This window comes from Amphiura filiformis, chromosome 2 (assembly GCF_039555335.1).
Source record: "Amphiura filiformis chromosome 2, Afil_fr2py, whole genome shotgun sequence".
In the NCBI taxonomy this organism is placed as follows: Eukaryota; Metazoa; Echinodermata; class Ophiuroidea; order Amphilepidida; family Amphiuridae; genus Amphiura; species Amphiura filiformis.
The window spans coordinates 31,357,916-31,374,719 of record NC_092629.1 but is presented as its reverse complement, the minus strand read 5'-3'; the positions used below and the strand labels follow the sequence as shown (position 1 = coordinate 31,374,719).

The following is a 16,804-nucleotide window of genomic DNA, read 5'->3' as shown; positions in this document are numbered from 1 at the left end:
TACCACCATGATAAAAATTTAACAAACATCAAATGTAACTTTATACTTGTTAAACAAATTATTATATATATCAACAAATAAAATAAGAATACTCCCCATTCCAGTAAAATACAGCACAATTTTTGAGATTATAAAATATTGCCAACTTCTGCCAAATGAAACACAGCTCAATCATGATTATTCATTTACATCTATATAACTGGCAATAACAGTTAAAGTCCCCTAATCGGCCAAATTTATGAATTAAGGGCCAAAAACATGCATTTTTAGGGTGTTTTTCATACGCTGTGACAATCCAGTCTAAAGACCTGTACAAAGTCTAATTTCAATTAATGCAATATTATTGTTGGAAAAGACATGTTTCATTCTTTTAACCAATCACTGAAGGTAATACAAAAATGATAACTAGAGCAAAATTTTGGCATAAACACAAGATTTTGAATACTTAGACTTGTTCCAAGTCTTTTTTGTGAGTTGATTGTCAGAACTCATGTGCCAAAAATGCATGTTTTTTGGTTTTTATTTTCAAGAAATTAGTAAAATGCTGAACTTTTTCTTTTACCTCTTCTTAGTACTAAATAAATGATTAGGATTTAGCTGTGTTTCGTTTGGCAGAACTTGGTAATACTTTTTTAATCCCAAAAAATTAACACTGGAATGAGGAGTAGATGGCACAACAGTATAACAAATATCTATGCCTGTGACAATCCAATCTCACACCTTAATACCCATAAAACCCATGGCGACACCCATTATCCCACTTCAACACTCCCAATCTACGCCGATACTCGGCAAAACCACTCCTTAACTTATCCTGACAACCCTTCACCTACCCTGACACCCCGTAACTTTTAAAACTATTTTTAAACATTTTAATTACTTAATTAAAATTAATTACTTAATTAAAATTAATTACTTTCAATATTTGTGATATGATCTGTGAAAACCCTTCACATGTCGCATTATCGTATTTTGTTTTCTAAAGATAATAAAGGCTAAAACTAATTATTTCTTTTTTTCAATCCTTAAACTTAGTCACACATACAAAATATAAACATTTCTGAAATGAAGTCCAAATGTCCATGTCCACTGATGAAACCATGTAAAGGATTTTCACAAATCACATCACATTTTTAAAATGCTGATTTTCATAAAAATTACATCAAATTGTTCCCCCTTCAAAGATTCATAAAAAGAATAGTTTGCACAAGCTGTGATGTATGGTTAGTATGTTATGTAATGAAAGGGGTGAAAGCCCCATAGATCAATGCATTCAAATGGTCATTGACCTTTATCATCTCCTATCTTGGTCATTATACTTCGCCGATAGTGCAAACTATTCTTTTCTGATTCTCGGAAAGCAGAGAAGGACGGTGCCATTTTTGTTTGGTTGATTATGAAAATATTCATGGATACTCATCTCACGAATGCCACACCCACACACACCCTCATGCCTAAACTCTGACACTCAATGTTTCCCCTTCAAATCCATGGGACTTGTTTTAGTACTGTTTTAAATTCAAACCACCTTGTAATAAAAAACTTCTTTCAAAATCGTTGCAAACACATGACAGACTATCATTAAGTGCAAACAACAATTAAAGCACCTATGATAGATAGTCTTGCAATCTGACAAAGAAACACTTTGATTAATCACACAAACTTTCTGCTTAAAAGAACTCAGTGCATAAAAGTTTTAATTATAAATACTCTATACTCTCTAATAAATGCCAATCCTAAGTATAAGCTCTAGTTTTTTGTTTGAAAAATTGAATTAAATATCTCCCCTCAAAACAAACAATTCCCTGCTATCTTGTGTAAGTAACCGGGGTAAATAAGCTTACCACTGTCTACACACTATCGGTAATGGTGTTGGTATTTGGGAAAATTACATCCTAAACCTAGAAGTGAACCGGAAGTCATTGATCCTATAGTAGAAATTTTGTTTGAATGAACACAGCTGCCAACAGCTCCGCGATCCAACCGCAATTGCATCTGTGCATTTTTCAAAAGCAGAACTCCAATGCATGACCTTGGAATGAAAATACTAACCCAATCACAAGTGAGTTGACATCATTGGATTCACATCTGCATCACGCACACCCCCCACCCACACACAATAAGTTCATCAAACAGTGTACGCAGATGATCATCACACTGTTGGTAGCTGTGTTCATTCAAATGAATTAAATTTCCACTATTAAGTCCATAGTTTGTCATTGCGGGAATTATCATTGTAAAAAATAATAAACGCCCCTTTTTCAAAAATCTCATGCTCTGGTGGAATTTATTAGAGGATACAGTATGAATAAAATTGAATTGTTAATTATGTAATAAATTATGCATAATTTTTGTTTAACTTGCGATAAAAATGTTATCAGCAAAGAGACAAATACAGGCTGTATCAAAATGTTTAGTACCCATCAGTTTCTGGTGTTTATTGACAAGCCTGTTCTTCAATATGCAACATTGGATCCTCTTAAAATGCCCATGATTTTATAACTTTTCATAACATTCATCTATAAATAAGGTAGAACCTATATTGCATTTTGCTGTGGTATTCCTGTCCATACCCAGCAAACACAAAACGTTTTCGACATCATTCGCAAAAGGTTATAAAAGGTTGTCAGAAAACGTTTAAATGTCGGGTTATATATAGGGTACATTAATGGTATAAAACGTTTTTATAACATTAAAACACATTTGTTCGTAATTTACTGCACAGCAAACACAAATGTTTTACAGAAAACATTTAAATGTCGGGTTATATAAATGGTATAAAAACGTTTTAATAACATTCCAAAAACATTTTTGAAAACTTGGTACAAATCATTCTAAACAGAATGTTATTTTGTGGTTGAAAAAATATTTTGCAAAAAATGTTTGCCCAAAATATTTACAATAACGTTTTTAAAATGTTTTCATGACCTTTATATAATCCGACATTTAAATGTTATTAAAACGTTTTGTAAAAACATTTTAAGAACATTTCTGTGTTTGCCTGGTGCAAATATTTTAACATAATGTTATTTAAGTGTTGACAAAATATTTGGTCAAAATGTTTGTAAAATAGTTTACAATGACATTTCAAAAACATTTTAAAAATATTGTTGTAGTGTGTTTTCATACAAAACGTTTTAAAACGATTTCATGACCTTTATATAACCCGACATTTTAATGTTATTAAAACGTTTTTACCTAAACAAAAACCCAAAATATAACTTATTTAAAACGTTTTAAAAACGTTTTTGTGTTTGCTGGGTACTCACTGGAAACTGATGGGTACCTAATCATTTTGATACACCCTGTACTAAACAAAAATGTTGACCCATTTTTTTTCTTTTCTTCTTTCCTTTTAAAAAATAAATAACTGCATTCTAAACAGTTTAATAAGTACAAAACATACCGTTTGAGCTTAATAGTACATGTATAAAACTCTTTATACAATAAATAATTGAATTATAACCATTTCAAATCCACATAATTGTTGAAAATTACATGACTGTTAAGGAGTTATCAATTAGAGACGTAAATTGATTTTCTGTTTCTTTAAAACTAAATGCCTGTTCTTTTTGAAAACCCCATTTAAATGTTGGACATTTAAATCAAAAAATTATATATATCACACTGAAAAATTTTCTGCAAATTCTGCTCCAACTTTGGTGACACCTCTGTCACTTTCGAGGAGGTATAAGGAATGAAATTTGTCCAGCGTGACGTCACGAGGTGTCACCGTAACTGGAACGTAAAATCACAAAGTTGCAGGCCAAAAATGATCTTGAAATGCCCATTTAACAAATGTTAACAAAATGTCTCGTATTACTGGGCATATTACTCTTAAACGTATAACCTTTGTTAGAGGCAAGATTTCACCCATTCCAAAATTTCAGGTCATCTCAGACCACGCCATTCAGAGGAAACAGGATCTTTTGATAAGGGAGCCCAAACATACAAAATATAAAAGACATGCATATAAACACGCCACAAGAAATAAGTCCCTCTCCAAATTTTGTCATAATATCTTAAAATAAAACTTTGTACCAATAAAGCTATAATTATATGACTGTTTACCAAGTGTTGTGTGAAAATGAACGATGTCCATGACTTCATGGCTGAATGGAAATTAAAGACAAAACTGCCCTTTCCGAAAGTCACAAAGTAGGCCTAGGCCTATATGCTTGTTAACTGCAAGGTGTATTGGGACAAGGAATGGGACTGGCCATCTCAATGTGCTGAACTCTGCACCAAAGAAGGGGATTTGCATGGTGGAATGATCAAGAATCGATACACATTAAGAGTAAATGTTCAATTGGTGAGGATTTTATACTGCACTCAGCCACATGGGTTTTCCATAAGTAACAAGCCATGAATTAACTTTTGTGACAAGCATAGGCCTACTTTGTGACTTTTTAAAAGGGCAGTTTTTGTCTTCAATTTGGGCTCATTCAGCCTTGAAGTCATGGACATTTTTAATTTTCACATAACACTTAGTAAACAGTCATATAATTATAAGTTAGTTTTATTGGTACAAAACCAAACCCTACAATGTTATGACGAAATGTTGAGAGGGGGACTTATTTCTTGTGCTGTGTAAATATAAAAATGCCTTGACTAAAGTTTTGGCCAAGAAAAAGTGTCCAGAGAAAAGCACCTACACATTTTATTTTGGTGCATTTAAAAAATGCAAAATACACCTTAAAATTAAAAAGTGTACAAAAGATCCCCTTACACTCTCTTTTTCAGCCTGTTACACAAATATACAAATTTGTTAGGCTTTGGTTCATACATGATGTTGCTGAGGATAGTATATCTGTGGTCGTAATCTTCTTCTTCTGAATGGATTCAACCAGCACAGTATTGGTGCATCCCCACAAACCTTTTGGAATAGGTCACGAGCTGACTTGGTAACAACTGGAGCTGCTTGCCTGTAGAGGGCGACAAACATGGAAATGTAGTTGTCTGAATTTGGGAACACATTCTGAGATACTTAGGTATAGTTAGATATCTTGCCCATCCCAGAATCCTTTGCAACATAATGCATCATTACTTGTACAGGTTTCCTTTGTTTTCATGTTGAGAATTAAACATGGGTTGATAGTTATGAATAAATGTGATTTGTAAGTTCTGGATGTGCTCTGTTCATTGAGGTACCTTTTCTACATATCGACCCATGTTGTACTGGATAGCAAATCAGTACAGAAAATTGAAATGAAAGAAATGCATTATGGGAAGAGTGTAAGATATCTTCTGTGTTAAAAACTAAACTTAGTAATAACAATTGTATGTTACCAGTCACAGTCTTGAATACACTATGTGGTCCTCATACAGGTACAAAAAGGCTGGCCACCCACTACAGAATGACATTTTGTTTTTTGATGAAAGCGATGAAAGCCGCACAGACACCCTCCACAAACATTACAAAATAGATACATATGTAATAATATACATAAAGTTGTGTTTCTTCTTTCATTAAAAAGAGTGCTCAATCCTGTGAAGGAGAGCATGTACATAAAATTAAAAGACTGTAGTGAACATGGAATAAATTGTTTCTTTTAATTTTATGTAATAATACATGTTTGTACAGCTGCCTGTATCATTTTAGTTGCTTAAAACTCCAAACAATGTTTTTGTGGAGTGTGTCTGCCATTGTTTCTCTTGTCAAAAAAAAACCCACTCATTTTGAGGCATAAGTGCTTGTAGATGGAATTCTACGGTAACACAATTACTTCACAGACGTCACTTATTTCAATCATAGCTATAATAATCTGTGGGCAAATTAAGACTTTAACACAACTAACACATAATTTCCGTCTTATGTGCAAACACTTGGTCAACATCCAAAAAATGAAGAAATGCATCATTTTTTTTGAACAAATGTTTCTTATTTGTTAATTTTGTTGCTCATGTGTTCATGAAGGTCAAATACTTGGAATGGCATCAATATCGTTTACATAGAGTGACTATTGATAACATAAAACACACACTTGGATCATAATCAAATATCAATGACTAGATATGAATAAGTAAAAGCCGATATTTTACGAAGCATTAATTTTTGTGCTCAATACAGGTACAGAGAAAATAAAAATGCACAAATGTGACATGATCAAGGGGAATGAGTCACATGTCGACCCTGGTCGAAAATGAGTTTTACATATGTTTCTAAAGATGACATTTAGAGCTTTCAGAAACTGAAAACCCCAAGTTGATACAACTTTTCTTTGCAAAGTTACGTCACTTGATCAATCGCTAAAAACAATAGAAAACAAAAGAATTTTAACACTCTCTTTGCCAATATCTCAAAATCAATCAATCCCTTGATCGTGTCACAAATGTGACACAATCTGGTCCATGGAGGCCACGGGAGGCAATTTTGAAAATTGAGTTACTATAATCATTACCTTAAACAAATATTAACCCTAACACCCAAAAATACCACAAAATACCATGATGAAAAATTCTGCGCATGCATGAATCCCAGGGTCTAAGTGTTATATGCTCACGGAATTGCTGGCCGGGCAGCAATAACCCGTGTAGCTACCGGTCCGTGATCGTGTGGTTGGCATGAGGGGGGTCAAAGGTTCGAATCCTGGGGGTGCCAAGTGAAAAATTCTTCTTCTTCTCTCCTTTTTCGTATCTTCTTTGACTTCCGATATCAAAAAGCAGGGTTCAGTGTTATAGGGTTAAGCTATTATATACTGAAAACACCAAAGGTCTAGCATACTTGGTTCTTTAGTTCTGAAGTTTCGTGATGTCTATTTTCAGATGTATTCTATTGTTTTTTACTCCATATTTATGCCTTTATCTCAATTTCAAATTAGCTGCCTTTGGCCTCCATGGACCAGATCGTGTCACAAATATGTTATTTTATGAGAATGATTTAAAATTAGACTTCAATTCTATAGTTCTTTTATGTACACATATAATGGTTTATCTAAGAAAACTAAAAATTGTGAATTAAAAAAACCAAAACATAGTTCAAAATTGACAAACGCAAAAAATTACACACACAAAAATGACCCCTTTTACAGTATTATGATGACATAATATGTTAATTAGAGTGATAACATGAAGAAGGTTATTTATGACAACACAAGATGCCAAAATTGCATTGGGCTAATCCAATTGAAATCCATAAACACCCCTATGGAAGACTCAACTTTATTCTCCAACATAGGAGTGAAGATTTAAAATGGAATCATCCATTCAGGTAACTCCCCATTATTAGAAATTCATACTCTGTGTCTGTGGATGACCAAGGTCATGACTTCCACAGGTTCATGTGGACTTCAACTGGAATAGCCCATTCAGGTAACTCTCCAATAGAAATTCATACTCTTGTGTCTGTGGATGATCAAGGTCATGACTTCCACAGGGGGCATATGGATTTCAACTGGAATAGCCCATCTAGTACAGTACCATAACCTGAGGAAGGGGAGCTTAATGAGTCCAAACAGTCAGGTGGTTGAGGAGAACTTGTGATTTCTTTCTTTCTTATATATTTCTTTATTTATTTCTTACACACCATCAAGCATTATGGCATATGGCATGCACATTAAAGCAATAGAGGTAATCAGTGTGATGTCATATGCCGCCATCTTGTGGGTACAAGCTGCAATGGTCGTTCGATCTTCATGCGTGAACAGCAAATTTACTGCATTGATGCGTGATAACAGCTGCGTGGCAAGCTACGCCCTGCGCGTAGTGTCTGACGCATGAACACGCATATCACTTGTACCCACAAGATGGCGAAAGGCTGACGGCCTCTATAGGCCAGGTAGGGTGGGTCGGTTAGGCAATAGCAATAAATTATTTCGATCGACCATCAATGCTTGGTCATTAAATCTGATTAATTAGTTGATAGTTCATTAATAACAAAGCATGGAAGCAGCATCGACGGTCGATCCAAAGATCGAACAAATCTGTTTCTGGTGCCTTATTTTAGGATTGTTATTTTTATTTTCTGGAATAGGCTGAAAGACTATAAAAAATCCACTGAAAGCTTGAAAGATTTTTTTTCCAGAAAATTTCAGTCAAAACCAATGCGGCTGCTTTTAACTGCGTTGGTCTTACCCATAAAACAACATTTTGTTGTTGTCTTATATATAAATTGTATGTTTGTTTGTCTGTTTGTTTAAACGGTCACTCCGTATGGAGACACGCTTGGGTCCTGGTGGGACCAGGCTAAAAAAAAAAGCTCAAGTCAGGCTAAAAAGCCTATATGTGACACAATCTGGTCCATGGGGACCAAAGGCGGCAAATTTGAAACTGATAAAGGTAAAAATATGGAGCAAAAAACAATGAAATACATAAGTAAATAGACATCAAAAAACTTCATAACTTTAAAACCAAGTATGCTAGACCTTTGGTGTTTTCAGTAAATGATAGCCTATTGTATGCGTAATGTAATAAATACAGTAACTCAATTTTCAAAAATGCCATCTTTGGCCCCCATATGGACCAGATTGTGTCAAATATAAGCATGCTGGCCTATATGTGACACGATCAAGGGAAATGAGTTGGATGTCGCTAATATTGATTTTGAGATATTGGCAAAGAAAGTGTTAAAATTCTATTGTTTTTAGCGATTGATAAATTGACATAACTTTGCAAAGAAAAGTCGTATTAACATGGGGTTTTCAGTTTCTGAAAGCTCTAAATGTCCTCTTTAGAAACAAAATGTAAAACTCATTTTCGATCATGGTCGACATGTGACTCATTCCCCTTGATCATGCCACATATGTGTACCTACCTTTCATGTAGAGGCTTGCTTGAATTAATAATCTCTTCAATAGTTGTTTTATTCTATTAGAAATAACACAAAAGGAAAATCAGTATATCGTAAGCCTGCTTACTGCCTTTGTAATTGTCAAAAAGTATAAAATATGGTTCAAGCATTCATTTAAACTTATTTATTCACCAATCTTTGCACAAGAACAAATGATAATGATACAAATTAAAGGGATTAATTTGAAATAATTATGGTGATTATGTAACTGATGTATACTTGAACCATAGTTTGTACTTTGTTCTCAAAATTACAAAAAAATGACTTTGGTCTTACTCTACTGCATGAAGGACAAAGGGGATTGGATGAGGGAAGGGGAAAGAGGGGAGAAGGAAGCATGAGTATATTAAACTCATACAAAATTAACTATATGTACTAGTGCAAGGCCAGGACTGGCTTCATCCATACTACTAATGATTCTACCAGGCCTTGCCATCTAGATTTTAAAGGCGAGTGGTCAATCACTCTTTAGTAGAATGTAGTGGTGGAATCACTCTCTAGGTCTGAGATCATTCATACCAATATGACACACATATGCACTGTTGACACCCTCTTTTTCTTTTTCAAGAATTAAATAAATGCTAATTTATTACCATAAATCAAATACATTGAAAATGCTGACAATTTAATGTAAATCTGATTCAATTTTGGGTGATTCACAGCCAGCGATATTTAGTCTATGGCGAGTGGAAAATCGCTCACTAGAAATTGAGTTTGGGTGCTGTTGAGCGGTGGCGAGCGAGAGCGAACGCTCGCCTCAAATGGCAAGGCCTGCTCTACTACAAAAGTCCCCCACCCCAAGGAAGAAGGGGAAGTGGGGGAGGGAAGGGGCAGAGGGGAGTATGTCAGCAGTGGTTAGTCTGGTCCACTTACAATGAGTATATTACCACCTATACAAAATCAAGCTATTGATGGCATCATCCATACTAATGACTCTACTGTACACAAGTGCCCCACCCCAAGAGTGAAGGGGAAATGAGGGAGGGAAGGGGAAGAGGGGAGTAGGCAGTCTAGTCCAATTATCATGAGTATATTACCACCCATACAAAATCATCCACTTATTATAGATTCTAGTGTGAGGCTATATGGCATCATCCATACTAATGACTCTATTACACGAGTCCCCCACCCCAAGGGAAAAGGGGAAGTGGGGCAGCCTAGTCCACTTACCATAAGTATATTACCACCCATACACAATCAAATGCTTATTAAAATAAAAGTTCTAGTGAGGCTAGTGATGGCTTCATCCATACTAATGACTCTACCAGGCATGAGAATGATCATCCATGAAAAAACCTGAAAAGTTTGAAAAAGCCTGAAAAAGCACGTAAAATGAGGCTAAAAATGCCAAAAACGGTCTGAAATTCAAAGTAGGAAATTTGGACCACAAAAAGCAGGAAAATTCTCATGCCTGCTCTACTACACAAGTCCCCCACCCCAAGGGAAAAGGTGGGGGGGGGGGGTAGGTTTAGTCCACTTACCATGAGTATATTACCAACTTGTACTACCACCTGACTTGTGCAGATAGCTACTAGTGCAAGACCCTGTGCAAACTGCCCTTACAAAAATTGCTGGTTGTTTGTCTCTTGTCAAAGTGGTTGAAAAGTGGTTGATCAATGACTCTCCAACCATTTTCCTACTGGTTCCCAATCAGTCGCTAGTTGGATCTGATTGAAAAGTGGTTGAAATACACAATTTCACCAGTAGAATACTTGATGCATCAGTTGAACAACTGGTCGAGCAAATGGCTGGTATTACTTAAACCAACCAGTTGTGACAACCAGTAGTTATTTATACCACCAGTAGAACTAATCAGTAGTCAACCAGTTGTGCCATCCAGTGGTTATTTTCACCAACCAGTAGAACCGATCAGTTGTTACCCAGTTGTACCGACCAGTAGTTACCAGTAGTCAACCAGTTGAACCGACCAGTAGTTACCAGTAGTCAACCAGTTGAACCGACCAGTTAAACTGGCAAATAAAGTACTAGACTTGTTCATCTCAAAACATGTTTACCGAAGGTCGTTATACTATTGAAAAAATCTGAAAACAAACCATGTGCTGGCATGCCTGTTTTACCACATCAATGGCTCAATCATTTCCGGATGAAAGCACAGACAAGATTATTTTATTTTGATTGAGTGATGTTATGTGTTTGCCAAAGTTATAGTGCAATGTTTGATGTAGTAGTATTCAACATGTTTAATGCCTACAGTATTACTAACTAGTCTAGCAATGTTGAAACTGTGTATAGGCATGGAGGTAGAGAATATATTCTACAGTACTGCTCTAAAGTCTAAGAAAATTGGCAGCGTGTCTGAGCGTGCCGCATGTGGCTTAGGTACGATATTACCGGCTGCCCCAGCCACGATAAGCCGCCATCGTTTTCGTGGTACAATATCAGCCACGGGGTGCTTTTCATTGGTCCAAGTTTACGCCACGCGGCAAATTTAACATGAATTTTGGTATCAAAAGGGTATGAGAAAATACACATCGTAATGCGTTGATCGACCAATATTTATATAAAATCCTGTGTTTCGATTCGAACTCCATAGATTCCGCACGTGAGAGAATGTCTCAACTCCCGGCTCAACTCATCCACGGACGCACTTTCTCAAGTTGAATGAGATGGCTTCGTTGTACTATTTTTTATAATACTTTTTAGTATTTCGCTAACAATTATTTGTAGAATTGTTCACATTGTGTTATATTGTTGGATATTCTTTTCTTTTTTTTTTCTGCGGGATTTGTTCTTGCCGTTGTAGGCCTATTTTAAAAAACGGCCGTCAATTTCACTCATCATGCCTGGTCCCCCAAACTCGTCACTCGGAAAATCCATAAAATGAAGTGCTTAATTTTAGCTATCTGCAAATAAAATCCCGCTTGGGTCAAGTTCAAGTAGGGTCTATTTCAGTTTACTGCTGATATTATTATGATGCGATCGATACTGTATAAATTGTATAATAAAAATGTGTGCAAATCTTCTTTCATTTGGCCCCCGGATTTGGCCGCGCCGATCCGCGACTTCGGACTCCTGAGACCGCTTGAATGACAGCATCTTACCTTATTATCAAGTCCATTAATTTAACATATCTGCCCGGCTTCAATAAATTATATTCCTGAAATCATTTGCTACAATGTGTAATATTTCCTTCAATTCTTTGTCGTCTGTTTTTTCCAACAAGATTCAAAATTATCCATTTTGTTTTTGCCGTTTAAATTCCTCTTTTGATTTATTCCAGCATAATTCCAGTGTAGGGCCTAGTAGTACGCATATCACTCCATGTTCATTCCAGTTCAAGTTTTGAAATCCAGAGACCCAATATCTAGGTGCTAGGTCCCGGGCTCCCGGCTCTAGATTTCCATGTGCAATGTTCAAGATTATGCATCATTGCATGCCGATGTGTGTGTTTCAACTCAAATAGAAGTTAAAACACCTGTTGTTGGACGCAAAGTGTACGAAGATTTATACATCCAAATGATCTATTTGCCAAGTGCACCGAAGCTGGATGAGTACCCTTGGTCTTCAGCCCGGCGGTCTTCAGTGACTAACCCCAGCCCAGGATGCATAAGCGGCCGGCAGCTCCCGTCCAAACAACCCAATGCACCATGCCAAGATATGAATCCGAGGACTTGCAAGACCGCACCCGGAAAGATCATCCTGCAGACTGTATTGATTTATTGAATGTTATGTTGTTGTCATTGTCATGATTTATGCCGAAAGACCAATAATTATATTTATTCAATAGCCAAATATACAACAGTCGTGCAGCGTATATAAATATCTCTGGAATGTGGTAAATGCGGTAAAATATCATGCACATCGTATACACATGGGTATGGTCATGATGATGCATGATGTAAACAATAATATGTCCATTGTCCACTCCCAGCATTTTTGATGTCATGACATTAACCTATTTACCACTTAAGGACGCACCATTAGATATGGGGGGGAGGTAAAAAAAACACTAGTGAGACGAAAAAAAAAACTTTGCCCACCAGTGAGATGAAAAAAAAGCCTCACTGATGAGTAAAAAATAAATAGAAATTTCCCTACCCAATTCTGTAAAAGGTATACATTAGAAAAAATACAACTGCGCCGCCGTGAAAAAAAATTCCGCCACATCCGGAGGCAAAAAACCCCCAAATTCTGCCTGATTATAACTCCCTAGCCCCTCCTATAATACGGGTATCTAATGGTGCGTATCTTCAGCTGTAAATCAATGCTGCTGCAGCATACCGTACAAATTGTTAAAAAATGTGTTACACACTTGCTTTTAAATAATTTTCAAAAGAATAATATTTTCAATTAAAAAAAAATTGTTTAGGGAGTGTTCAGAAATACTTTGGTGGGGGGGCTGGTAAAAAGGGAGGGGGGGCCAAAAAAGTTTTGGATCTTAAAAGAGGGGGGACCAAAAAGTTTTAGGTGGTAGGAAAGGGGGGGCCAAAAAAGTTTTCCTCTTCAAAACCCAAAATTTTCGCGCGCATTGAGACCCTCTATATCACTTTTAAAATGGGCAAGTTTTGGTTTTCAGTGCTTTTGTTTGAAAAAATGATGGGACTTAGTGTACATATATCTATTAATTAATATAACATTAAAGATGATCAGCAACATGCAACATCTGGGTTGGTCTAAGAAATACTGGCACTTTTTATCATAGAATTTTATATCTCTTCAAAGTAGGCTACAAATATGATTATGTACCAATCTGATCAAAATACAAAAATCAAGATCAAGAAAATATTGCAAATAAATTGGATTTCTTTGCACGTAAACTGCACACTTCAGTTTACGATTTCTCATTGCACAATTATTTTGCACACATAGGCCCGATCTTTGGGGGCCAAAACTGATACCTGTGTACATTTGCGTGACCAAATTAATCTCACATTTGACCATTTTAGCTTCTTGCATATTAAATTTGTTCCAATTTAAACAATATTTGACCATTCAAGCCTCAATATGGCCAAATTCTTTGCGCGCATTTGTACTATCATAATAGCCACGGATCCAAATTATGCTGATGTGCCTATAAACCTCCAAATAAATCCTCTATTTCATTTATGTAAAATCAGATAAACACCCTTATTTGGGACAAATCTAAATTAAGTATTTAATTTCCTTGTGCTTGTATATATTTCATGCATAATTGTCCCACGAGAATGTTTCAAACATTTGCCTCCCTCAATGACATGTGAAACATATACCACACCACTGGAAAAAACACTATTAAGTAATAAGTATACGATAAGGGGGGGTCAAAAAGTTTTGTCTGTCAAAGAGGGGGGTCAAAAAGTTTAGCGGTCCATCGAGGGGGGGGTCAAAAAAGTTTTTGAGCGAAAAATGTGAGGTGTACCAGCCCCCCTACCAAAGTATTAATGAACACTCCCTTATACTAAGATTTGAGTGAGGGAAGGGTGGGAGAGACAGAAAGAGAGAATGGTATAATGGTGCCAAGTCGCCACATCAATACCAAGCACAACCAGAATTCCATCGAGATAAATATTGTTTGCGATGTTTATGATAACCATGACAACGCCGGGAATTCCCCAGCTCTTGCATGCATGACGGTCGTAAACTAGGTCAATGCTCCATGCATGCTAAGTTAGGGCCGTGAGAAAGTAAATGAATAACATAATTTGACCGCTGGGTGAACCCTTGGTTTAATTAATGTTCCTGTGAGCGGGGCGTGGCTATACGAATTGCTATACTGACTGGTTGGGTATGTACGTGTGATTGTTTTAATGGGTGGGGGGGTGGGGGCTGGGCTGGTGGGTTCCAAATATACTGGAGGGGGTCATAAATTTTTGTAAAAAATAGGGGGGGGGGGTAAATTTTTGATGACCTAAATAGGGAGTCATAAGATTAAGACCAAAGACGGTGTTTATTTTATTCAAAGACTGATTTCAATACAATTTTAGCTTGTTCAGGGGGGCAAGGTGTATGGGGGGGGGGGTCATAATTTTTTTTGTTGCCGAAATAGGGGGGGTCGCAATTTTATTGACGCCGACTTTTTGTAAATTTGAGACACCCGCTCCCTCAATGCCAGCCCCCTAAATTTGCGAATGTTTTTTTAAACTCAAGTCCGGGATTGTAATATTGAAGTTTAATATTTTCATGCGTATTTTACCTAATTATCATTTTCTTTCTTCATACTGCTTTCTTGATATGTCGCCAATAATTATGTTTCTTTAGAACACGGGCCTAGTAAGTAGTAACATTATTAGGAAAACATCCGGGTTTTTTTTTTCGTAAAAAATCTGTAAACAAATTATATGATTCACGATTGTATAAACTGATGGGGCTTTATTTCCCATGGCAATACGATCGGAAATTCCCACTTGTTTACACGTTTGACCCTGGGGATTTTCCGAGCGTAAGCAATTGGCTTATTATATTCAGCGAAACGAAACGAAACGAAACTTTGAAATGAGTATCAAAACATCCGCTGTGACTATCTGCATAATTTGCAATCAAAATCAATTCATAATTCATTCAGAAATAGCCGTGAGAAATGTGTTTCTTAATCAACAATGCGGACTCATTGCACCCGTGAGGAACAACTGGTATCACAAGATCAGCTGTGACAATCTGCATAATGTCCAATAGCCGTGAGAACTTCATTTCGTTTCGTTTCGTTTCGTTTCGTTTCGCTGAATATAATAAGCCAAGCAATTGCAAAGAAACATGTGGGTGGTAGAATTATGTTAGGGACGATCATTTGACTTGGGGGGGCTCAAAATATGGTGGGAGAGGGGGCTACAATTGACCAATTGTCAAGAAGTGGCTGAAAGTAGCAAAAAAAAAAAAAGAAAAGAAAAGAAAAAAAGGTTGCCAAAACTTGGAAAGGATTATACAGCTTACAGTTGCTTTGTGTATACAACTTATAATTTATCTATTGTTACCATTATACTTTGTCAATATTCTTGTAACTTACTGCTTATTAACTTGGATGTGTATGGAGATGTTGATTGATGAATAAATAAATATGAATATATTCCCGTGCCAACGTGACCCGCCACTGGAGAGGCAGAAAGGTCACTCTGCGAGAGGTTTAGGAACGTTTTCTACAAATGTTTTTTAATTTTCTAAGGGATACTGCAATTTTTAAGTTGATTAGTATATATATTATTCAAGAATATTAAATAATACAGGAGCTTGTGTTGGAAATAATCTCACTTCGATACTGTTTCAATCATAATATTGCAAAATGTCTCATATATTTTTTCTCATAAAATTTTCTGCTTTATATGGTGCATTAGCCAACTGCACACTGGTGCTCCCTCAAAAGAACGGAATTTCCTAGCAAATCCCCAATTTTTATGATGGATGATTGCGTAATTGTACAAGGGATGGCAGCCCTACTATCATTTTAATAAATTTCGGGTTGGTTGATCAACTTTTATCAATATTTACTTCAAATCAGAACTTACTTGAAAGAAAAACTAATTTGGCTTATTTGCTTTAACAGTTTAACTGAAATTGGCAGAAAATTGTTTGATTTATTTATTTATTTTTTGCAAATTGATTTTTAAAGTTCAGACGCACAGATGACAGATTTAGGCCTATATTTTTTAATTGATGCTCAAAACATATGTCAGCAATCATTTAACATGTAGATTATCAATAATAAATAATAATCAGGAAGCTGCATATAAGGGTCTTTTGGTGTATTGTGAAGCCAACTGCACCCTCCCCAACACGAGTTCACTCTCGTCCCTCTCCCGAGTTCACTTTCATCACCCCCCCGAGTTCACTCTCATCACCCACCACCACCACCAATCCCGAGTTTCAGTCTCACTTCCATCCCGCCAACAAAGCTCCTCCCCATCACACAAAACTTTGGATGTTGACTTTTAATTATGACCACACGCACACCTGTGTAGGTGCCAATTGCCTGGTAAACATGGTACATGGTTCCACCCCGCCCTCAAGTATGTACATGTATAGATGGGGATTTTCCTGTGTTGTCGCAACTCCTGTCGTCAAGGTATTTTATTTGATGTTTTCTTC

General features: G+C 36.3%; 1 protein-coding gene across 1 annotated transcript in view; it reads right to left on the bottom strand.

Annotated features, from left to right (window-relative positions):
* Nucleotides 1–3,812: 3,812 nt before the first annotated feature.
* The window catches only part of LOC140146088 (palmitoyltransferase ZDHHC21-like), a 35,608-nt gene continuing 22,616 nt past the window's right edge, over nucleotides 3,813–16,804 (bottom strand). The window contains exons 6-8 of the mRNA XM_072167844.1: nucleotides 10,270–10,346; nucleotides 8,753–8,805; nucleotides 3,813–4,925 (exon numbers count right to left, since the gene is read on the bottom strand). Coding sequence (XP_072023945.1) covers nucleotides 4,781–4,925; nucleotides 8,753–8,805; nucleotides 10,270–10,346 — 275 coding nt within the window. The 3' untranslated portion in view covers nucleotides 3,813–4,780. The remainder of the gene's footprint in view (nucleotides 4,926–8,752; nucleotides 8,806–10,269; nucleotides 10,347–16,804) is intronic.